Below are 23,966 nucleotides of genomic sequence, written 5' to 3'. Positions count from 1 at the left end.
GGGAGGAAAAATGCACAAGAAATATATCGAGAAAATTGAATGAATGAATTAGACTGGAGAGAATCCATAGAGAATCTGGAATCAGTTTGCAATGTTCTCCAATCGCTCAAGGTTTTTACTTACCCGATCATCACTGATCTTTAGGACCTTTGTTAAGAACAACAGTAACAAGCTCGTCCAAGCTTCTCGATGACTTTCTGATGTCAAAGTGAGGAAATAACCCAGAGCTTCACTGCAGACACTGCAAACAGAATATGCCAACAGGGAATGAACATTTAGGTACGTAAGCTATTTGCACCATCTTTATAACCAGAAATAAACAATAAAAGAATCCCAGGTCAGAAAACCAGTATGTTCTGATACTGGGACCAAGAAGCTCCCTTCAAATACAAGCACATCTAAGACAAGTGAACACACCAGGGGCTTTTTCAGTTTTAGGTGTTATAGTTAATAAAGCTGGAGTATGCAATGTGCTAAGACCAAAGCTTATTAGAACAAGCTTCATGACATAAGATAGTCCTAAATAAGCTGCAATTGGTTATATAGGTCCATGGAAACTTAATGATTTGCTGGTCATGTAGGCTTCCCACAGAAAAGGGAGCAAAGAAGCACAGGTTGTTTGCCAAAAGACACAGCTAACAGGGTAACGAGACACTTTTTTCATATCATCGTTTGAATATCATCAGGTTTTTGAAAACACTATTCAAGTTGATGAAGCCTGTGAAACTGGTCCTTACTTTAGGAGCCGCTGCTGAACTTCCTCCCATGCGTCTTTACGGCTCTCATCCATGTACATGCGGAACAGGATACGTAACCCACAGGCGAGGCTGCTGGTCTCCTGTTTCAATAAATTGGGCTTAGACTTTCCTTTGAAACCTGCCAAAACAACATTGCTTATTTAGATTTTAGTAATTTTTATTTTTAAAAAACATACTCTAAAGCAGACATGGGCAAACTTCGGACCTCCAGGTAATTTAGACTTCAACTCCCAGTAGGTTGTTAGGAATTTTGGGAGTTGAAGTCCAAATAATCTGGAGGTCCGAAGTTTGCCCATGCCTGCTGTGGGGTAAAAGTAACCTATCTGAAAATTCTTAGTATTTATACTACAGACTTGCCTGCTTTCCACAAGGCTGTTCTTTGCTCATTGTTGGAATTGAAAGCTTTAGCAAATTTGTGGGATTCCAACAAACAGTCCAACAGCTTGAAAAGCTGCTGTGACGTTAAAAAGCGATACATCCCTTGATCTTGAGTGTCCACGTGAACGTTGAAATCTATTGCATCCCTCTAAAGAAATAAAAGAGGAATTAGATCATTAAACTGTTTTTTTCAAACCACAATGAATAAACTGTGCCAGCATTTATGTAAACTTAATAGTAAGTAATGGGTAAAGAATTTCTATCACACTGTTTTCACTTTATTTTTGAAAATTGTCATCCTGAGCTAGAATGTCATTTGATATAGGGCTTTTTAATATCTCCAAATCACAAGAGATTAGTCCCCTTAGAACTGCTTTTCTTTGATGTGATTTTATTAAAATGGGATTTGTATAGAGGCATATTTTAATTAAGACACTTCAAAATGCAGAAGTAGGAAAAAAAGCGTGAAACACACTTGCACTTCTTGTCCTCCCCTCTGGTTCTTTATAAAACCTGAACCGTCTCTCAATAAATTATGCCCGTTAGAAAATTCAGTAACATTGGTCCAGAAAATACAGACTTTATAGGTCATGTAACTGATTGGAGAAGAAAACGTTGTCATTAGCTTAAAGCCAGAGACCTGTGCTGCAGCTAAATTCTCTGCATCTTCTTTTTTGCTGGTTGCAGGGAAGAACACAATGTTGTCGATGGTTTGAATGAGTTCCAATTGCACCACACACTTAATCAATAGAGCACCAAACAGCTTTTGATCTGGAAATTCTTTAAAACAAATACAAAAACAGATTTACATTTTTACCACAATTGTGAAAGCTGATAAAAGATCACAAGACATTTTAATAGCTTTCTAATAAAATACTTGCAATGCAAATTAACTAAGAATAATTTCCAATACAACATATTTGGGGGTGTAGCACACCTTCCACTACCTACCTGATCATCACAGCTGCTTGTTAACTAAACATAAAAGATGATCTGTATACTCTTTTACTTCTACTAATAATTAATATGTAAATAGGCATGCATTTTTAAAGCATCGGTTACAATGTAAAGTGTATAAATGAAGTGTAAACTGTTTTATGCGAGATGTGAGTAAAACATGCTGCAGCAAAAGTAAACACCGAATCATTCTCATTTTATATCAACATGAGCCAGACTCAGGAGTTTCATAGGACTGAGTAGGCAGCACCTTTATGCTTTCTGCCCTTTTTCTGACAGCAGAGCTTCAGGGAGTTTTACAGTGGCCTCTAACAGTAAATGTAACTACAGTAGATCAGTAGAAAAAGGTGATGCTCTTCTATATACATGTTTCTTTGGCCTAATTAGACCCTATACACCACAGTCTGCAAAATTTAGATGATATTTTATCAAGAAACTTTACATTAAGGAACAATCCTTCAAAAAACAAACCACTCACTTGCTGTAGGCCTATTTTTGTTGACCTCTTCGCTCATGCTTGGCCCTACAATGGGTTGAAACTGACGTCTATCTGCAGATCTTGGTTGCACAGAGTCGTGAATATCAACAGATTTCTGTGATACTGAATCCTGAAGAGGGGAAAAATACAACTTCTTCACACGAGTTCCACTTTTAAAACAAGTTATCAGTACACTCAGTCCCCAGGTTACAAACATGGTACATTCTGAAGGTTTGTTCTCAAGTTGAATTTGTATGCAAGTCAGAACAGGTACATTTTTTAAAATGCAACTCCAGTAAAAAGATGTTTAGTTTTGGACAACATAAGGAAGGGTTAACACTCCTGTAAAGTTTGTTTTGCTGCCTGTGCCTGTTCAGAAGATTTCATCTCACTTTCTGTCCCTGTGACAACTGGATCTTTAAAAATTTAGGGTTTGCAGCCAGATTCCTTTTAGAGACACTTATCCACATTTCCAGGTTCAAGTAAAATGAAAAACTAGGTCTTCATTTACTTGATTGTGGGAAAAGAGGAACTGGATGAGCAGCATTCAACCAACATGGGCTGCTGTTTACACAGTGGCCAATTAATCAATTTGACAAAGGCCATGCAACCCTAGTAAATTTACTTAGAGTTTAACAGGTTATATTCTTCTCTGACATACATTGCTTACGTTTAATTCTATTTTAGAGCACTTGGGTTTTTGTAATTGTGTATTGTCATTACATGCTTAGACATTATTATATTTAGAAATCTTTCTGATTTACAAGCAGGTGCCATCATAGATTTATTCTGTGGCAATGCTATTTGCACATAAATATGTCAGATAAAAAGCCCAATACATTTAAATAATAAAAATCCATGTCCAGTTTTCACATAAACACACACAAATCTACTGCAGTCATTAATTGACAATTAAAAATCCCTAGGGATACAAATAGCTGTCAATTTTGTTCCTACAGGCAAGAATGAATAGTACAATTTTTTTAGCAAGGTTTTCAAAAACTGCCCAGACTGGGACTTTGTGTAGAAAACAGCCCTGGCAGTTTTCTGTAAAAAAATGTCATTCTCTGAACAAAATTTTTAGCACAGGAAACTTGCTTTATGCAGAACAAATGACATTTCTTTTTGTAGAAAAATTCCATATGCATATTTTTGTTTATTTTTCACCAATCACTCAAATATTTTCCTACATTCTTTCTTTCAATAGGTGCACCCTTCTTCTACTGCAAATAATTCCATTCACTCATACATCTGATAGCCCTGCTCCTGCAATTTTGTAAAATTAACATTATTGAATAATAATAATAATAATAATAATAATAATAATAATAATAATAATAATTATTATTTATATGCCACTTTTTCTCTCTTTGCAGAATGTAAACATACCGACTGTTTCTCTCTTCCTGGAGATGGAGATGGAGGAGTAGTATCTCCCCCAACTGGGCGCCACGTTAAAAGCCTTGAAAAGAGAAAATATAAATTAAATTCTGAAACAGAACAGATATTTTTAGAAAGAAGATTAAAATATAGAATCTTATGTAACATTATGAAAAGAAAGTGGGACTCATAAAACCTTCCCATGTGACAGAAACAAATATTTCTTTCTGATAAGGAAGTCTACCTTTGAACTTTAGCACTTTCCATCTCAAACTGAATTCACTTTCTTTAGTTTTTAAAAGAATAAATAGTTATTGAAGTTACAGCATTTTTCTGGGAACCAGACAAATCTTATCGCCCTGGGATTGGACAGGTCTGTCTTAGTTCTCTCTCTTTAAAAGGCTTAAAAAACCCTAAACAGGTGAAACACTTACCTCCTCCATTAGACAAAGAGATACAAAAATGGTGAAGAGGCCTGAATCTACAGTGTTCCCTCACTTATCGCGGGGGTTAGGTTTCACCCGCAATAAGTGAAAATAGGGACGCTATATATTTATTCATTATTTTAGTAGTTATACACTATTTTAAGTCATTATCAGCCAATTGTGTGTTGATAAATCGCCTCCTCCTCCCATTGCCGCTTGGGCTCCTTTTCTCTCCCTTCGGCTTCTCCTTCCTCTCTTCCTTAGGTTGTAAATTGTATTTTTTATGATTTATAATAGTATTTTAGAGTTTACTGAAAAACGGTGAAACAGCGAATCCGCAAAAAGCAAACCGTGAAGTAGTGAGAAAACACTGTATTCCCATTTGGGACTGCACAGATGCTGTGCAAGATAAATATAGCTATTCTTATCTTGTTTAAACTATTCTGACATGATTCTAGATGCAAACATGGCCAACCCGCTTTCCACAATGATTTGCGAAGGGGGAAATTATCTTACGCATGAGGGATGGTGGTTTTGAAGATATCCAGCATACAGTTGCACGTCTTATCCCAGATTTCGAGGGTAAACTTCTCGCCATTGAGAATGACCACATTCTCTAAACAGTTTGTACCAGACCGTGCCAGTTGTTCATTGTCTGATAAACAAAACAAGGCATTGATTTGTTCATTCTGCACAATGAAAACTGACAATTGCTACAATAATTCGATGTGCTCTTACCTTGCTGCACACACCAGTAAAGTTGGGCGAATATATCATCCAAAAGAACATCACTAAGTACTTCCAAATACTGTGTAAACACATCACATATTGCATAAAGTGCATGATTGCAAGTTGTTGTCATCCACTCAGCTTTCTAAGGAGAAGGGGGAAAAAACACTATGTTTGCAAAAAAAGAGTTGCAATGAGGGTCAGATCCCTTATTAAACACAGCCTTGTAGTCGAAAAAATAAATATAAGGCGTAGTATAGAAGAGGGAAGGCCCATGAGGACATCAGTTTGATTTAACAGCTCAGGAAAATAAACTATAACAGGCTAAACTAATGGAAGTCTTGTGGCACCTTAAAGATTAACAAAGGTTATGAAATAAGCTTCCATGAAGCACAGTCCGTGAAATTACATTGCAGATATTGATGAAGTGAGTTGAGTCTAAGAAAGCTTATCAATAAATTTGTTAGTCTTTAATAAACGATTCTTCACTGTTTTTTTGCTGCAACAAACTAGCACAACTACCTCTGAAAGTAGTTATAAAAAGCAAAACAGCTTCTAGTCATGTTGCTGTTACATAGTATTTTGTATGTTTTAATTCTCTAAAAACACTAAAACTCTCCTAGTCTGACAAGTTAATTTTTTAAATGAGAAGGATTTGTTTTATGAAGTCATAAGAAACTAGTAGAACAGAATGGGAGCAGGGGAAGGGATTATTGTATGCCCAATGAGAAAACTCTTTTATATACCCTCAGAAACTTTATGTTTACATGGACAAGATAAGAATATATTTACTATATTTTACATTTACACTTCTAGGATAACTTAGGTTTACAGAAAATCATCATTTTTTTTTCAGATTCCCCAGAAATTGTCCATATAGAGTTGTATCTCTGTACTATAGAGTTGTTCCCCTGTACAACTAAAATCTTGCTCTGTTGATATATACACACACACACACACATGTGCACACACACACACACACACACACAAATATATGGTCTTCAGTATTCAGTATTGAAGTCTGTAATAAGCACACCGTGACGTGGAAAACAACTAGTAGCGGAAATTTAATTTTGGAGTAGTCTATAGATGCAGCACTTTGAATATAAAAGCAAAATGGGACATGAGCTTTTTCATGGCTTCATTTACCTCTGTTTGCTGTTCCGGCAACTTCATGTTGTCAAATATTCGGAAGACAATCCGAAATAAATCTTGCCACCAATGTTTTTCATAGGTATGACCATAGGTTTTCATGATTTCAAACATAACAGTTAAACCTCTGGAATAAAAAATAAAATAAAATAAATGGCAAATGTGAGGAATCACGTCAAACTACAACCTCCATGCCTTAAGTGACATTTTAATCTATTTTTATATTGGAAGGAGCTTCTTGAAAGTAATAAGAATAGGCATTTTGCACTGAACAGGGCATATGATGAAGTAATCTACCAGGTCTACTCTCGGGCCAGACTCTTTACTGCAGACTTTACATATGTCATCTTCAGTTCCCATCATGAAGGAAATAAAAGGAACAATAGAAATACCTTGGGTGCTCTCATTAAAAATGAGAACAAAACTGATAGCAAAATTCTTATGAATTACTGTAATTAAAAACCATTTTGCCAAGTATTTTTTTTAAAAAAAACCCTGAAAATACTGTTAAATTTTGTTCCTTGCCATAAGCAATTATCTTCCAGCAATACACAGTATGAACAGTAATATAGACAGTATCCAAGTTATGAACAAGGTAAGTTCTGTAGGTTTGTTCTTAAGTTGAATTTGTTTGTAAGTCAAAACAGCTACATTTTAAGTGCAACTCCAGCCAAATACACACACACACACATACACAAATTAATCCACTGTAATGTGGTCTTCCTCCCACACACACACACACACACACACACTCACGGCCTCTTACTTTTCCAGTATATACAGGTAAGGTATCCCTATCCAAAATGTTTGGGATCAGAAGGATTTGGGAGTTTGGATTAAAAAAATATTTTGGAATGTTTACATGCACATACTGAGATATCTTGGAGATGAGACCCATGCCTAAACACATGTATGTTTCATGTACACCTCATACACACCACCTGAAGACTTTCTGTATATTTTTCAGATTTCAAAAATACATAGTATGATTTTACATAGGATTTGTGCTATATTAGAACAGTAAAGATAAATATCACTTAAGTAAAATAAACATTAAATATTAAATAACCAAAAAATAAAATAAGGTGTAATCATTAAACTAATCTGGGTATCTGCTATTGCAACACATCCAATGAAGTGGTTTCATACGTGTGTGTATGAAATCTTGTGTACAATGAATCACCTGAAAGAAAAGGCGCCACTATCTCAGCCACCTGTGTGGACAATATTGGACTTTGGATTCTTTTGCATTTCAGTTTTCAAAATGAGGGATACGTCATTTAAAAACAGGACAAACATGACTAATTACCAAGTTAAATTAATTCTTTTGTAGAGTTGAAAAAAATACTGCAACCCAAAATTGCAGTATTAAGATGCTATTGATATAATCCAGGGAATGATACACCTATAATTGAAATCAAAGGAATATAAAATGCTTAACTTTGTACTGATATTCAACTGTCTTAATGGAAATTAATCAAAAGTTAGAATTGGCTGTTTTGTGTCCTACATGTACAATTTACACTGTCTCTCATCCAGTCATCCTTAAAGACTTAGAAACAAAATGTTTTAAAATTTGAATTACAAATATGGCTTGTTACCTGGTTCTTACATCTAATTTGCATCTATTGATGATACAGGACAGCTCAAACAGAATGGGAAACCATCCTCTCACCCATACTCTATCTTCAGGAGCAACATTCATATCGTCACTGGTATATTCTTTGAAAGCCTAACAGAAGCAAACACAACATTAGTTCAGCACAAACCAAGTATCAGCTGCAAGTTCTACTTTCTAATCTAAGAAAGTCATCAAGGCTACTAGTGTTACTAAAAATGTATAGTTATCTATACCAGAGAAAGCTAAGTATAAGGCCAAGCAGGCTTCTGTGTAAGGATCAATTTAACCATACTGACAAGTATCTTGGAATTCAGCATGGCTTTAGCTTTATGATTATGGCTGCAAATGACTCCCATAAAGTTGCCATTTCATGCCCCACACAAATGCTAAATGAGAAATACCTATAAACTATACCTGAGGCCTTTCTGATACATATTTTGCACAATGTCGGATGAGCCGAATGGCTTCCATACTTGTATCTGGAAAAGCTGCATTACAAGCAAATTCAGACAAGCATTTCACTGCATCCTGGAAAGAATCTATCGTTGCCGGGAAGTGTTTCTCAAACACAATTGCTGTGAAAACAGTAAGCATAGTTAAAAGATTTGCCCTTAAACCTCAACAGTTTATTAGATCATTAAAAAATACATTTTAAGGTACAGTTTCTTAGTAATCCAGAGTCATCATAATGACTGTAAATTAAAAGACTGTTGTTGTTCATTCGTTCAATCCCTTCCAAATCTTCATGACCTCATGGACCAGCCCATGCAAGAGCTCTCTGTTGGCCGTCACCACCCTCAGCTCCTTTGAGGTCAAGACAGTCGCTTCAAGGATACTATCCATTCAACCTGCCCTTGGTCGGCCCCTCTTCCTTTTTCTTTCCATTTTCCCCAGCATCATGATCTTCTCCAAGCTTTCCTGTCATCTCATTATGTGGCCAAAGTACTTCATCTTTGCCTATAATATCCTTCTCTCCAGTGAGCAGTCGGGCTTTATTTCCTGGAGTATGGACTGGTTTGACCTTCTTGTGGTCCAAGGCATTCTCAGAATTTTCCTCCAATGCCACAGTTTAAAAGCGTCTTTCTTCCTTCGCTCAGCCATCCTTATGGTCCAGCTTTCCCATTGATAGGTTATGACAGGGAATACCATTGCTTTAACTATGTGGACCTTCGTTGCCAGTGTGATGTCTCTACTCTTCACTACTTTATCGAGATTGGTTACTGTTCTCCTCCCAAGGAGTAAACAACTTCTGATTTCCTGGCTGCAGTCTGTGTCTGCAGTAATCTTCATGCCTAGAAATATAAAGTCTGTCACTGACTCCATGTTTTCTCCCTCTATTTGCCAGTTATCAATCAGCTTGGTTGCCATAATCTTGGTTTTCTTGGTTTAACTGCAACCCAGCTTTTGCGCTTTCTTCTTTCACCTTGGTTACAAGGTTCCTCAGCTCCTCCTCGCTTTCAGCCATCAAAGTGGTATCATCTACGTATCTAAGATTGTCAATGTTTCTTTCAGCAATTTAACTTCAGCAATTAAAAAACTAAAAATTAAAAATCAGCACATAAAAATAGCTATCGGAATAAAAGTGTTCATTATTAAGTTTAGGCATATAAACATTAAAAATTTACAACAAGTTCTATTATACAAATACATTCTGAATATAATACAGGAAAAAAACAAATGTAGTGGTGAAAAATTATCCATTAATACTCACTGACAATGTGGCCTGTAGTTTGAAATGCAAGTTCGACTATACTTTCATCCTGATCAGATGCAGCCAAATGAAACACTGAGAAAATATTCTTCCATCCCGAACGGATGTTTGCTGCTTGCGAATTTACCATCTGGGCTATACAACGGACCACCATATCCCGAATAGTTGGAGATCTTCAAATTTTATAAAGAAAACACAGATTTAATTTAATTTATTAAGGTGAGAAAGATTTCATTTAAATTTTTTTATACCATACCTGTTTCTTTTCATGATATGTTCAAATGGTCTTAAGAAGTCCTTCTGGAATCGGAAATTAGCAAGCTCCCCTTTTTCTAAGAACTTCATTGACAATTGCCTTAAAGAGTCTACTGCAAATATTGCTACATCTTCATTGGGATTACAGCCAACCTAGAAGGACCAAGTTAGAAAAATCACGAGAATTATTTTTAAAATGCATAATTTATCTACATTTTGAAAGGATTATTTAACAAGACAGTAGGCAATGAATATGAAAGTAACAAAATGTTCCAGACATTGTGGCAACATTTAGCAGCATCATTATTTTATCTATAAACATAATAAAAGTGAAAATATGTATGTGTGTAAGTGGCTGAGACAAGCTCCTGCCCAACAGACACCAATGGCCCTTCCTCCAATGACACTGCATGTTATAGTGAGCACCATTGAACATGTACAAGAGCCCTGCCAATGTCCTTCACAAACACAATATGTCCACCACCACCCAAGTGAAGGCTTTCATACAGGGACAATTTCATCCTAGATTTTATGTGTTTCCTCTACTACAGACATCCCAGTGTTTCTTACTCTCTCTATTAGTGTGGAATTTGCATGACCCTGCCCACTGCCTCTCCCATAACCATTTCCTATACTTTTCTATGGCACACAGCAAACAGATGAACTGATCAGCAACTGAACATACTAGAGAGGTTTGGGGAGAATTCACCATGATTTATACGAGTTTTAGGTACTGGGATTTGTAGTTCACCTGCAATCTAAAAGCACTCTGAACTCCACCAACGATGGACCTGGAACTAACTTAGCACACAGAGCCCCCATGACCAGCAAAAATGTTGGAGGTCTTTCGGGGAAATTCACCTTGATTTGGGGGAGTTGTAGATTACCTACATCCAGAGAGCACTGTGAACCCAACTTGTAGATTACCTACATCCAGAGAGCACTGGACCAAACTTGGCACACATACTTCATATGCCGAAATTTGATTACTTGGGGGGGGGGGGGGGAGAGGAGTGACTGACCTTCCTTTCTGGGAGTTGTAGTTCACCCACAACCAGAGAAACTGTGACCTCCACTGATGATGGACCTGGACCAAACTTGGTACACAGAACCCCAATGACTAACTCAACTTACTGGAGGGGTTTAAGGGGACTGACTCACCATAGTGGGAGTTGTAGTTTATCCTACAGCCAGAGAGCACAATGAACCCCACCAATGATGCCTCTAGAGCAAACTTGCCCAATATAACAAACTTTAAGTACTGATCGAGTTTTTGGGGTTAACCTGGCACAATATGAGTTGTAGTTCATCCACAACCTTATGCATTTTGTACAATTAAAAAATTGACTTTTTCAAATACCCAAACTAGTAAAAATATTTCTCAATGTTCAATCCTCAGTAATCACTTCACGGAACTTCCTTCAAATGTTTATGCTTTTAAAAAAATAAATGGGGATGCAATTGTAAAATCTTCAACATTCAAATGGGAAAAGGTAAAATCAGCTTGGTACAGTTCATTTACCATGCATCACTGGTGCATAATGCACCATAGAGAGGTTGCAAAGATGTTCTGTATGTGCATTGGTTTACCTTTTTACTTATTTTCTGTTACTGTTATCCAAATAATAGGAATAAGGAGTTTTTACATTTGAATTTCCAATTTCGACTGAAAAACTGCTGATGTAAAAGTTATATATAGTGATATGTTGATGTACCTTATTGAAATGATCACCAATAACTTCCCATATTCTAGACCACTGCAGTCTTATCCGTCCCATGTTATAGTAAGAAATCTCTACAATCTTCTGCAAGCTAAACATTCGCGGATGAGTTGCTGACAATAGTTCATCCATAGACACAGCACAAAGCCATCGGACAAAATCCACTGTAAAATCCAAATAAAAACCACTAAATATTTATTCCTCCCAAATGTGGAAAAAAATTGAAAAGATAAACTGCCACCAAAACTTACCAATAGCATTTCCATCTAATCTTGTAGATCCTGTAAATATTCTGTCAAAGAATGTAATTTAAACAAACTGTAAGAATGTGTCATTACCAAATCATTTAATATATAGATAAGCACATGCAAGTTATACCCCTTTGTCTTCTTCCTCTAAGTTTAGAAGAATCTTTTAAAATAAATTGTTAAACAACACCAATAAAGGTTCCCCATTGTAACAGAGCTATTACTATTGTTATATGCAGTCTTAAAACATCTACACATAATGCTTTTACCTGTCCACAGCCACAACTACACTTTGTGAGCTTGTTTCTCCAATGGATTCTTGAATGCTTGCAATCTGTTTCCAGTCCATATTTCCTCCAACTGGCAGGTGCATCATTTTAAAATTAGTATGGAAGAACAAGGGGGGAGAAGAAAGGAAAATTGTAAAAAATGTAATTCAGTTTATTAACATTACAAAAAAAGACAACTGAAAAAATGGTTGCAATTTTAGAACTTGGAAATAAGATTCTTATTCCATCTTCCTCCAGATAGAAGCATCTACTTTGTATAAAGAATAAAAGACCCATGCAACATTTCTCCACCTAAAGACTCAGACAGCATAGCTAACTAAGTTTTTATAAACTGCATCATCCAAATGCTTCCCACCCCCCTTTTGCACACAAGTGAGACATAATTTATTTTGGTTAATGGTAGAGGCATGGCAGACAGGTTAGAGAGGAAATTAACCTCTCCAACCTGAAATTTATCTGTAGTGACTTGAACAAACTGACTGCTTCCATTGTTCATTGGCTGAGCGGATAACAGTGAGGCCAAGCATTTCTTTGGTTTTGTTGAAAACAGGAAGCCTGCTGTCTAATCAGGTAAATTAAGAATCTCCACTCATAACCCGATTTGAGTCTCCTTTGTGGAGATAAAATAAATATAATAATAATAATAATAACCTCAATCCAGACAGAATGTTCCTGAATAAACAATATTTGAAACATGGTCAGAAGCTCTGAAATTGGGGAGAAGGGCAGTTGCTGCCACCCACTTCTTCTTAGCTAAAGTGATAAACATGTGATTAACAGCAGCTCTTTCCAAGTGTTAACATTTGGCAGCTGATGCTGGCTATACTGAACACTTTCAATGCACCTTCCTCCAATGGTGAAGGAGAGTAGATAACTGCCAGGTGTGCCCCGCAATCTTACGAACTAGTCACGATCATATAAATCATGTGCAACACATATTATGATTCACAACCCCTGTACAAAAGCTTGCAGCATTCTGCAGCTATTCTGAGGTACTTCTATGGTGCTGATATCTCTTCCTTACCTAACCATTAATTAGTGTTCAACTGTCAGGATTGTGAGTATATTGAAATAAATCTATGTATGTTAATTACAGTATGATTTGGGGATTTAAGGGGGGAAGTGGTATATGAACTAGTCCTCCCATGTTTATTTTTTAAAAGACTGGCACCCTAAGATGCAGACACTAACATAATCAAACTCAAAGACCTCCAGATCATGAGTCATTACTAAAAGCATAGCACACTGTATACAGACATAAGAATGTGTATCTTGCGCTCTTTTTATAAGGGTCGTTGATAAATTTAAGCCAAGAACAAAATAAGTTTATTATTCCTGACCCACAAGAATTCTGCCACACAACATTTTACAATACATACCTAGTCCTAGACTTGCAAATTCATCGGGAGTCTGGTCCTTTGTTCCAGAAAAAGAGCCCTCTCGGCCTCTCACTGTACCAGAGATGTAACGTGGCTTCACTCCAGTTCCTATTAACTGGGCCAGTTCAAGCTGACTGATGCATTTCAAAATCTTGAATTATTTAAAAAAGAATGTTATTAAATAAATTAACCAATACACAAGAGTATCAATTTTAAGATTACATTCCATTATAGTTGAACAGTAATCCTTTAGTTTTATTGCATCTCTTTACCAGTTCATTCTATAGAAAAATCTGTGAATAATGCAAATGTATATTGTTAGATAAAAGAAAAGGCCAGTACATAATGCATATTCAACTGCTGTATAGTAATTTAAAAAAGTAATCTACCTCATGCCAAGAATTTCCCAAGTAATTTCCATCTGTATGAGCCACTGTAATGAGGGTTTTTATTGTATCAATATTCTTCTGCTTCATTTCAGTAATACCAGAACTCACTGTCAATAAAGTAAATCTTGCTAGTGCTTGGACATAAGCATCCCTTTCAAGCTGCAGAAAGAAAGTAGGAAGTTATTTCAATTTATCAATGCTCATTTTGTTCATCTGATGAGAATAGGTGATAGGACTTAAAAAAACATGTTTCATGGTATTGCACTGATAGAGAGGCAAAGCATTAGAAGGTAAGGGAGGGGGTTTTATGAGCTTCCTCAACTGCATGGAATTACATCATAATTTTAAATACCCCTTTCTATTCTATTTTCCTTGATGCCCTGGATACAGCTAAATATTGCCTCTTGCTAGGTTCCACCTATATCATGTATCTCTCTGATGTTTCCAAGATTCAGTTTCAACTGGCATTTTCTCACCTGTTAAATGACTTATTTGGTCTTCTAAAGGGGGGCGGGGCGGTTATCTTCATTCCTATTTTGTTGTTTTTGCAGGACTGTACCACTCCCAGCAATTCAGGCTGCATAAATAATTGTCTTTTCTCCTGCCGACAGCTTTAACCATGTTCAAATGCCTGAAATGGGTTTAATCTTATTTGGCACTAACCAGGTCTTTCCCATCTTCATATATAACACAAATCTTTACATTGTGTAGGATTCGTTTGGATCAAGAGTCATAAAAATCAGCTGTTAACCTATTCAATAATATCTGGACTGAACTCTGGAGCAGTAAGTAAGATAGTCATCAAACATTAGAGACTAAATATACCCAGCTTCACACATCTGGGGATTAGAGTGAAGAGATTGGTAAAACCTATGGATTCTTTTTGAATAGGGCAGGCTTGGCCATTGAAATTCCCAAAATAGTGAACCATCAATGGATTCTTCTAAAATGCCAAGAAGAGAAGGTATTTCTTCCTTACCTTTAACAACTAGTAAACACTTAACATAATTAGCAATGTGCAAAACATTGGTGGTTTTAGAGAGAGCCTTCAATTCCTTTGAAGGACTAACAAATAAATTCATATCTGCTGAAAGATCTTGATGCATAATAATACATGTATGTCGTGTGTATATCTGATATGTTCTCAATGACATAACCCCTTCGATGGATTGTCACCTTGCCATGGTGAGGGGGCTTGCATGTTCCAATGAACCTGCGGGCACAACCACTGGAGTCATGCACTCCCAGAGGCGCCACAGGGGAGGATCCAGACCAAGAACAATCCAAAGACCCTAAGACCTCAATGGCAGAGCAGGCGGAGGACAACATGGTACATGTTACAACGGCTGTGAAGGCGGAAGAAGGCTGCAACAGACTGAGAAGCCACCGTCGTCATGTTAATCATGCCACTGCTGGGACCTCACTTTGTGAAGACTGTGTGTTGACCGGACGTGAACATATTAAAAAAAAAATCATGTACAGGCGTCTTCCAAGAAAAATAAAAACAAACCAACAAAAGTCCCATGGTGATCAGCGAGTGGCCAAAGGGGCAGGACTGTGAAATCTGGAAGCCCCTAGTCACAGACTGGCACATGGGCGGTGGATATGGACTCAGTCATTCTACCTCAAGGTCCGAGGCAGTTGAGTAGTCCGGCAGCTGTATCTATGACTGAGCAGAACTTTTTAGGATCCGCTCTGCTCATCTCACACGGGGAAGGGGCTAGAAAAGGTGCCCTAAACATAGTCTGCCTCTCTTATCCCTGACTAGACTGCCGCGTCCAGAGGGGTCACACTCTGCAGCCAAAAAAGAATAATGAACTTTGGAACATGGAACATACGGACACTGTTGGATAACACTGACAGTGTGCACCCCAAACGCAGGACTGCTATCATTGCAAGGGAGCTGGGACGCTTTAACATCGACATAGCAGCGCTTCAGGAGACCCGGAGAGCAGGAGAGGGACAGCTGAAGGAAGGAAGAGGAGGCTACACCTTCTTCTGGAAGGGACTGCCTGAAGAAGAGCGAAGAATACACGGAGTTGGTTTTTCTATGACCTGGTGAAGCACCTGACAGAAGCACCCATTGGCATTAACGAACGACTCTCAACCCTCCGAATTAACCTTGACAAAAACCAACCGACAACCATCATAAGTGCCTATGCATCAACAATAGATGCTAATGAAGACATCAAGGAAAATTTTTATTGTCAGCTGGACACCATCCTATCGGAGATACCTAAGGAGGACAAAATCATCCTCCTGGGGGATTTTATTGCAAGAGTCAGACGAGACTCTGACCTGTGGCCAAGGATCATAGGAAAAGATGGGGTCGGAAACAGCAACTCGAATAACATCTTGCTTTTCACCAAATGTGGAGAACACAAGCTTGTCATCACCAACACGCTCTTCTGCCAGAAAAACAAGCTCAAGACATCATGGAAGCACCCCTGGTCAAAGCATTGGCACCTCTTGAACTATGTAATTACACGTGACAGAGAGTGCCACAATGTGCTTCTCACGAGAGCCATGACAGGTGCTGATGACTGCTGGATAGACCACAGGTTATTCCGATCAACGATGGCTATCAAGATTGTCCCCAAATGCAGACTCCAAGGAAGAAAAATAAGGAGCAAAATGAACACCCAAGCCCTTCAGGAGCCCTCCACCAAACAACACTCAAGGATCATCTACCCATAGAACACCCTGAAAATGTTGAGGAACACTGGAACAAATTGAAGACCTCCATCATCACAGCCTGCGAAGAAACCATTGGATATAAAACTAAGAAACATCGAGACTGGTTTGACGATAATGACAAAGAGATCCAACAGTTAATTGATAACAAAAGGAAAGCCTTCCAAACATGGCAGAGAGACACCAACTGTGTTGCTAAGAAAAAGATCTATGCCAGTGCAAAAGGTGAGGTCCAAAGAAGGATCAGAGAACTCAAGAACATCTGGTGGACAAAGAAGGCTGAAGAAATCCAACACTTTGCAGATACCCATGAGGCTCAGGGATTTTTCAAAGCCACAAAGATCATGTACGGACCAAGAAACCATGGCATACAGCCTCTACGCTCATCAGATGGAAGCAAACTTCTGAAGGACAAAACATCAATTGCACTACGTTGGAAAGAGCACTACCAGAACCTTCTGAATCGCAGCTCCAATGTGGCTGAAGAGGCCTTCTCACAAATCCCGCAACAACAAACCAGGGATGAGCTTGCAGCACTGCCTAGTTTGGAAGAAGTCAGCAATGCCATCAGCCAACAAAAAAAATAACAAAGCCAGCGGACCTGATGGGATACCTGCTGAAATCTTCAAAGAGGGTGGACCTGAGCTGATAAAACAACTCCACCAGCTCACTGAAAAAGTGTGGGTGACCGAGAAAATCCCAGCAGACTTCAAGGATCATCACCCTTTTCAAGAAAGGGGATAGATTAGATTGCGGAAACTATCGTGGTATCTCCCTTCTAACCTCCGCTGGGAAAATCCTCGCAAGAATCCTTGCAAACCGCCTTCTTCCTGTCTCAGAAGACACCCTCCCAGAATGGCTTCTGCCCCTCCAGAGGAACAGTGGACATGATCTTCACTGCACGACAGCTCCAAGAAAAATGCAGGGAACAAAATCAACCTCTGTACATGGCATTCATTGACCTTGCAAAGGCATTCGACACAGTGAATCGCAGTGCTCTCTGGACCATCCTCCAAAAAATCGGGTGTCCTGACAAATTTGTGAACTTCCTGCGGCTCCTTCATGATAACATGAGGGCAACAGTCTTGGACAGCAATGGCTCCCAAAGTGACCCATTTAAGATGGAATCAGGTGTCAAGCAGGGATGTGTCATTGCCCCTACCTTATTTTCCATCTTCATCGCTATGATACTTCACCTTGTTGATGGGAAGCTTCCCACCGGAGTGGAAATCATCTATCGGACAGATGGCAAGCTATTTAACCTCAGCAGACTGAAAGCCAAAACCAAGGTCACCACAACATCTATTATAGAACTCCAACATGCCGATGATAACATAGTCTGAGCGCATTCAGAAGAAGACCTACAAGCCACTGTAAACACCTTTGCAGAAGCATACGAGAAGCTTGGCCTCTCATTGAACATCGAGAAAACCAAAATGCTCTTCCAACAGGCACCAGCTAATCCCTCTTCAATGCCAGGAATACAGCTTAATGGTGTAACATTAGAAAACGTTGACCATTTCCGCTACCTTGGCAGCCACCTCTCCACAAAAGTCAACATTGACACTGAAATACAACACCGCCTGAGCTCTGAGAGTGCAGCATTTTTCTGAATGAAGCAGAGAGTGTTTGATGATCGGGATATTCGTAGAGATACCAAGGTGCTCATTTATAAAGCTACTCTACTCCCAACTCAAGAACGGAAAACGGAATGTTGGTGGGCAGGAAAAGAGATTTAAAGATGGGCTTAAAGCCAACCTTAAAAACTGTGGCATAGACACTGAGAACTGGGAAGCCCTGGCCCTTGAGTGCTCTAATTGGAGGTCAGCTGTGACCAGCAATGCTGCGGAGTTCGAAGAGGCACGAATGGAGGGCTTAAGGGAGAAACGTGCCAAGAGGAAGACGCGTCAAGTCAACCCTGACCGGGACCGCCTTCCACCCGGAAACCGATGTCCTCACTATGGGAGAACATGCGGATCAAGAATAGGTCTCTTCAGCCACCTACGGACCCACCCCCAAGACACCGACAACCTCGGCCTAAGAGAGATCGCCTAAGTAAGTAAGCAAGCAATGACATAAACAGCTAGCCTAACACACTTAACAGAGTCTGGTATGTTCCTATATTAATCAACAGAATACTTCAAAACTATGCTGAGATCTAACACTGGAACATTTTCATGAGACCAATTAACATGATATAATCAATGTCTGAGCTTAATCAGTACTGTTTGCTCCCTCAATCTATTACCTTTAAAGTTCTTTAGGACCAATGTCATAAAAACAAACATTTTACTAAGGAAGCTTTTCTTTCTCCCCATGTAATAGGAAAACCTGAGTTGATCTCAATGTTAGATCCCAGAAAAACCAAAACTAGTTACATGTGTGAGGAATAATTAACAATTAAACCCAAAAGCAAAAACTGCTGAGGACAAGCTTATTTCTACTTCATAGCCACATGCATACTTTAACTTTTGAAATTTAAACTTTCATTTTTCAAATTACTTTTAACAAGAACCCCATTTCGTTGGTAAATTTCAGCAGATATTTTATGGTAGAATGCTAGTATATAATGGGGCATAGTTGAAATGTCCCTAGCTCTTATGAAATTTTGGAATTATTACCTGGATGTTAAAAATACATGCTATCCTAATTGCACATCGTATGCCTTCCAGGCACAGAGAGGCAACTTCTGTGTCATCGCAATCTTGTAAACCCACACTGAATGCAGCCAAGAAGGGTGTCCATGCTAACTGGAATACAAAATTCATGCAAACAGTAGAACACGTTTAATGAATATTCATACAGGTAGATGGGAACTGAATCATAAAACCAAAAACACAAAGTTCATATATATTCTACAACACACTTCAATATTCAGTACAAATAACTGTGAACACAGTCACAAGGCAAAGCATAGACAGATAAAACAGATACATTTATTTATTTTATTTATTTCATTATATCCCACCAAACTTCCAAGAAATTCAAGGTGACATACATATGTTGCTGCAAATAAGAAAATAGTAAAAATAAAAGCTGTAATGCTGCTGTGAGTTTTTCAGGCTGTATGGCCATGTTCCAGAAGCATACTCTCCTGACGTTTCGCCCACATCTATGGCAGGCATCCTCAGAGGCTGTGAGGTATATTGGAAACTCAGCCAGTGAGGTTTATATATCTGTGGAAGGTCCAGGCTGTAATGCCACCAATTTTAAAAAGGTTTTTTTCCAGAAAAGTATTTTAACATATATAGAAATTAGCTACATAAATGGAACATGTAGTAATAAGAAGAATAAAAAGAATATTATATCAGGCATACCTTGAACATAGGTCTTACATGTTCCAAGTGTGTTGCACTTGTAAAAGGAGCTTGAACATGGCTCACTGCCTCCATCAAAGCTTTAGCTGTTTTAGCCATCTGCTCCATTTCTAAATTATAAAGTAGTCGTCTTTGCTTTTCACTAGCTACACCTGAAAACAAACAGTTTTTTAAATTAAAATTTCCCTACCATTCATACTGCAGAGAAAAGAAAACTATCTTAAGTCATTTCAATCAATTACATACTTTATAGTAAATAGGGATAATATTTTGAAACTTGTGTTATTAAAACTTGTCTGTAGTTGCTACATCAGAACAGTCTAATCTCATCCAACAAACATCCAAAGGCCATGCAGGAAGACAGAATCAAAGTACTCCTGACAGATGGCCATTAGCCTGTTTAAAAACTTCCAGAAAAGGAGGAAGTAGTAAATGCCACATATCTGAACAGATCTTGCCATCACACATTTTTGCCTGATGTTTAGGTGGACTCTTTTCCTGCAAGTTGAATCTATTACTCCATGTCCTAGTCTCTAGCGTTGCCCCAAGATAACTGCATTTCTCTTGAAACTACCTACCAGTTTACACAACTTTGACATTCACAACTGAGCTCTGACCAGGAAATGATTGCTATATGTCACAGGTTCACGAACAGTATCTTTTCAAAGAGACAAAAAGCCATGTGTTTGAAACAAGATATTTAAAGTTAAAAAAGCTCAGTCCCAGCAACATCATGCTTGCCATCCAAAAATCAATGCATAGTTTACATTGGCTTCAGTGGGGATAGAGTTTTAATACTTCTAACTGTATGGAATACATGTACAGTTAGGTAAAGGTAAAGGTTTCCCCTGACGTTAAGTCCAGTTGTGTCCGACTCTGGGGTTGGTGCTCATCTCCATTTCTAAGCCGAAGGGCCAGCATTGTCCGTAGACACCTCCAAGGTCATGTGGCCGGCATGACTGCATGAAGCACCATTACCTTCCCATCGGAGCGGTACCTATTAATTTACTCACATTTGCATGTTTTCGAACTGCTAGGTTGGCAGAAGCTGGAGCTAACAGCAGGCGCTCACTCTGCTCCCTGGATTCGAACCTGCGACCTTTCGGTCTGCAAGTTCAGCAGTTCAGCGCTTTAACACACTGCGCCTCCAGAGGCTCCACATGTACAGTTGCCCATATATAAATGGCTGTAAGCTGCTTATTTTTAGCTTCTTAAACTACAATTTGATGCTATATTTGTTTTTTCTTTTCTTTACAGACACTTACAAAAACAGAACACAGAGGTGTAACTAGCAGTATACATGTAATATAGCATTGGCATTTAATTAATATTTGTAATTTTTTAATTCTAAAAGGAGTTTTTAAGTAGTTTTATGAGGCAGCCAATATCAACAAGAAAGAGACAACTATTAGCCAACCTAGTGGCCCAGTATGATGTGGACAACTTACTTTGTTTACTTGTTTTTGTGGGTATTGTTAACTCTTTTGTTTCCTTCATTGATATCTTTTTCCCGGCTATTTCATTATAGATGGCGGACAGATATTCTTCAGGGAGATCCTTACTATCGTTGATACCTCTATTCATTTTAATATATTGTTCTTTTGTCATTTTATTCTTTACCTAGACATTAGGAAAAAACCTTTAGAATTACCAACTGAAGCAGAATTAGTGACATTGCACTAAAAGATATGAATGCTATTAAGAGATTATTGGAAAAGCAGTAACTAGTAAAAGTGGGATAAATTTGGCTCAAAGAAAGATTTTAACTTATTCACACAGTCTGGAAGCCTTCTTCCATCAGCTACTGCCATCACACCTTAACACTGCCGTATTATCATGAAGTTGGCAATGAAAATTAAACTGATACTGTTAGCACTACATGCCTCCAGTCTTTGTACTAAATTGGTCTGCCAACTAGCATTCTACAAACATCCTCCCACCTCGGGGAAAAGGTTGGATATAAATTCAACCAATCAATTTAATTACCTAGCTAATCTGGATACAGGTCGCAAGGAGAGGTGGGTAATAATTTTTTTAAGCATCATCATCATCATCATCTAGACTAAAATATATAGTGCTAACAGCAGGCACATTCTATTATGCTGGCTACCTGTCTCAGGCTGTAATACAATCCTGTTCTGAACCTTGTGTAGTAGGGTGAAATATAACCCTTCTGCTGACATAATTTATTTACTTCTACAATCATTATCTGTATTCCTCTTTTCATCCCTCAAAAGGCACCTAATGCAGCTACTGCACCATCATATGTAAGGCACAACTTTTTTACATCCCTAAGAATACTTGTTATCAGTTTACTTTGATACACCAACAGCAACTTTATTTCAACAGATATAACTCTGCAGCAAGTACTTACATGAATATCCTGTCCTGTTTTACGTAGTTTTATGAGACAATGCAATGCATTGTACATATGACAGCATTTTGACAGCAGCCTAGACATTTATCCAGTCCAATGCTTAATGGGTATGAATGCTAAGTTAACACCAGTGTTTTTAACCTGCATTAGGTTCCAGTCCACTTCTAAGTTTAAATCAGTGATATTATTAGCTTTAAACAATATAAAGTACTTGTCTGTTGGTTTCTATCTGAGGCTATTTCCAGATGTAAAAATGCTTCAGTGGGCATAATTTGACACACATGACAATACAAAGCAAACAGAGGGATCATTCTGTTTATCCACATGTCACTAAGACTATGGGAGGAATCATACAGTCTTTCAGATGTTGTGGAATTCCAGGTTCAGCAGTTCCAGACTGAGCCAATGGCAAAGTGTGTTGAAAGGTGTAATCCCACAGCTCCACACAAGTGATGTACCACTTGTGTTAATTTTGTTTTTAGTTATTACTGTAGCACCAAGGGCTCAGGTTGTGGAGAAGCAGGGAGAAATAATGGCTATTCACCTGGGCTGGGACACAGGCTATTTTGCTCCCAGAGTATAAAATTATTCCATAATATTACTAATCATAGGTCCTCCTGCAAAATAATAAAATAGCTATTTTCTTTCAGGATTATGTGTGCTTCTCATTTTGGAGAGCACCTTTTTCTTATTTGTGAATAACATACCTGTGGGCTATGAAGATCTGTTGTCAACATGATAATTGAATAAGCCAAGACATATGCTGTGTCTGCACTAGCAAAAAGAGTTTGCCTGAAACAAACAAAAAACATCATCAATTTCCCCTTCACCTGGGCACAGAAACGAAAGTTAGGAGAACGCTGCTCACCCTTGATTGCACTCTAAGTATCTAGCAGCAAACTTTTCCATTAATCTATCAATTTTCTGGGCCTCTCCCGGGAGGCGGAAGCCTTCCAAAAACATGCGCAGAGCCGAAACAAAATCTTTTGCCGAGAAGTCATGTTGGTCTACGTAGGCATACATAACTTCTTTATTAAATTTATCATTGTCTCCCAAGAACTCTCCAACTTGTGTCTAAATTCGGGGCAAAAGAAAGCAAATTCAGCATTAATGAAATCCTTACAAACAAGCAAACAGAGAAGTGATAAAATTTACATTTTCATGTCAGCTATTTAAAATTGAAACTGAACTGAAATATGATTCTAGTTCTGATTAGAATAGAATAGAAAGCTTCTTAGATACAATTAAATACTTTGCAGTATCTTATTTCATGAGAAGATACTGTTGCTAAATTTCCGCTATCACTCTGTTCCTGTACATTCCATGAATTTTTGCACATAATGGAGATTCTGCCATCTAACAGGCACTGCATCTATCCATCTGTAACGTGGTCAACTTCTTTTCCTACTGCCTTCTATCTTATCAAGCATTATTATCTTTTTAAGCTAGTCATGTCTTCTCATGATTTGACCAAAGAATTACTGTCTACATTTAGCCATCTTGGCTTCTAGGGAACGGTCAGGGAGTGATTTACTTAAGGAACCATTTATTTGTCTTTTTAGCAGTCTGCTGTAATTATAGAATTCTTTTCCAGCACCACATTTTAAAGAGTTGATTTTGTTCCTAGCAGCTTTCTTCAATATCTAGCTTTTACAACCATACCTAGAAATGGAAAGTACAATAGCATGGACTGTAGATACTGGATGC

The 23,966-nt window shown here is 38.1% G+C and overlaps 1 protein-coding gene across 2 annotated transcripts in view; it reads right to left on the bottom strand.

The window, feature by feature from the left end:
- The window catches only part of arfgef1 (ADP ribosylation factor guanine nucleotide exchange factor 1), a 72,070-nt gene that overhangs the window by 2,393 nt on the left and 45,711 nt on the right, over positions 1 to 23,966 (bottom strand). For both annotated transcript variants that reach the window (XM_008108549.3, XM_003219608.4), the window contains exons 16-38: positions 23,128 to 23,333; positions 22,967 to 23,051; positions 21,331 to 21,502; positions 19,883 to 20,034; positions 19,187 to 19,315; positions 13,872 to 14,030; positions 13,483 to 13,633; positions 12,083 to 12,173; positions 11,817 to 11,857; positions 11,560 to 11,729; positions 9,846 to 9,997; positions 9,590 to 9,762; positions 8,293 to 8,453; positions 7,859 to 7,989; positions 6,255 to 6,384; positions 5,115 to 5,250; positions 4,893 to 5,031; positions 3,961 to 4,033; positions 2,572 to 2,701; positions 1,777 to 1,916; positions 1,116 to 1,284; positions 738 to 876; positions 124 to 241 (exon numbers count right to left, since the gene is read on the bottom strand). In XM_008108549.3, the coding sequence (XP_008106756.1) occupies positions 124 to 241; positions 738 to 876; positions 1,116 to 1,284; positions 1,777 to 1,916; positions 2,572 to 2,701; positions 3,961 to 4,033; positions 4,893 to 5,031; positions 5,115 to 5,250; positions 6,255 to 6,384; positions 7,859 to 7,989; positions 8,293 to 8,453; positions 9,590 to 9,762; positions 9,846 to 9,997; positions 11,560 to 11,729; positions 11,817 to 11,857; positions 12,083 to 12,173; positions 13,483 to 13,633; positions 13,872 to 14,030; positions 19,187 to 19,315; positions 19,883 to 20,034; positions 21,331 to 21,502; positions 22,967 to 23,051; positions 23,128 to 23,333 (3,147 nt within the window). The remainder of the gene's footprint in view (positions 1 to 123; positions 242 to 737; positions 877 to 1,115; positions 1,285 to 1,776; positions 1,917 to 2,571; positions 2,702 to 3,960; positions 4,034 to 4,892; positions 5,032 to 5,114; positions 5,251 to 6,254; positions 6,385 to 7,858; positions 7,990 to 8,292; positions 8,454 to 9,589; positions 9,763 to 9,845; positions 9,998 to 11,559; positions 11,730 to 11,816; positions 11,858 to 12,082; positions 12,174 to 13,482; positions 13,634 to 13,871; positions 14,031 to 19,186; positions 19,316 to 19,882; positions 20,035 to 21,330; positions 21,503 to 22,966; positions 23,052 to 23,127; positions 23,334 to 23,966) is intronic.

Source organism: Anolis carolinensis, chromosome 4 (genome assembly GCF_035594765.1).
Source record: "Anolis carolinensis isolate JA03-04 chromosome 4, rAnoCar3.1.pri, whole genome shotgun sequence".
Classification (NCBI taxonomy): Eukaryota; Metazoa; Chordata; class Lepidosauria; order Squamata; family Dactyloidae; genus Anolis; species Anolis carolinensis.
This window is presented reverse-complemented; position numbering and strand designations above follow the sequence as displayed.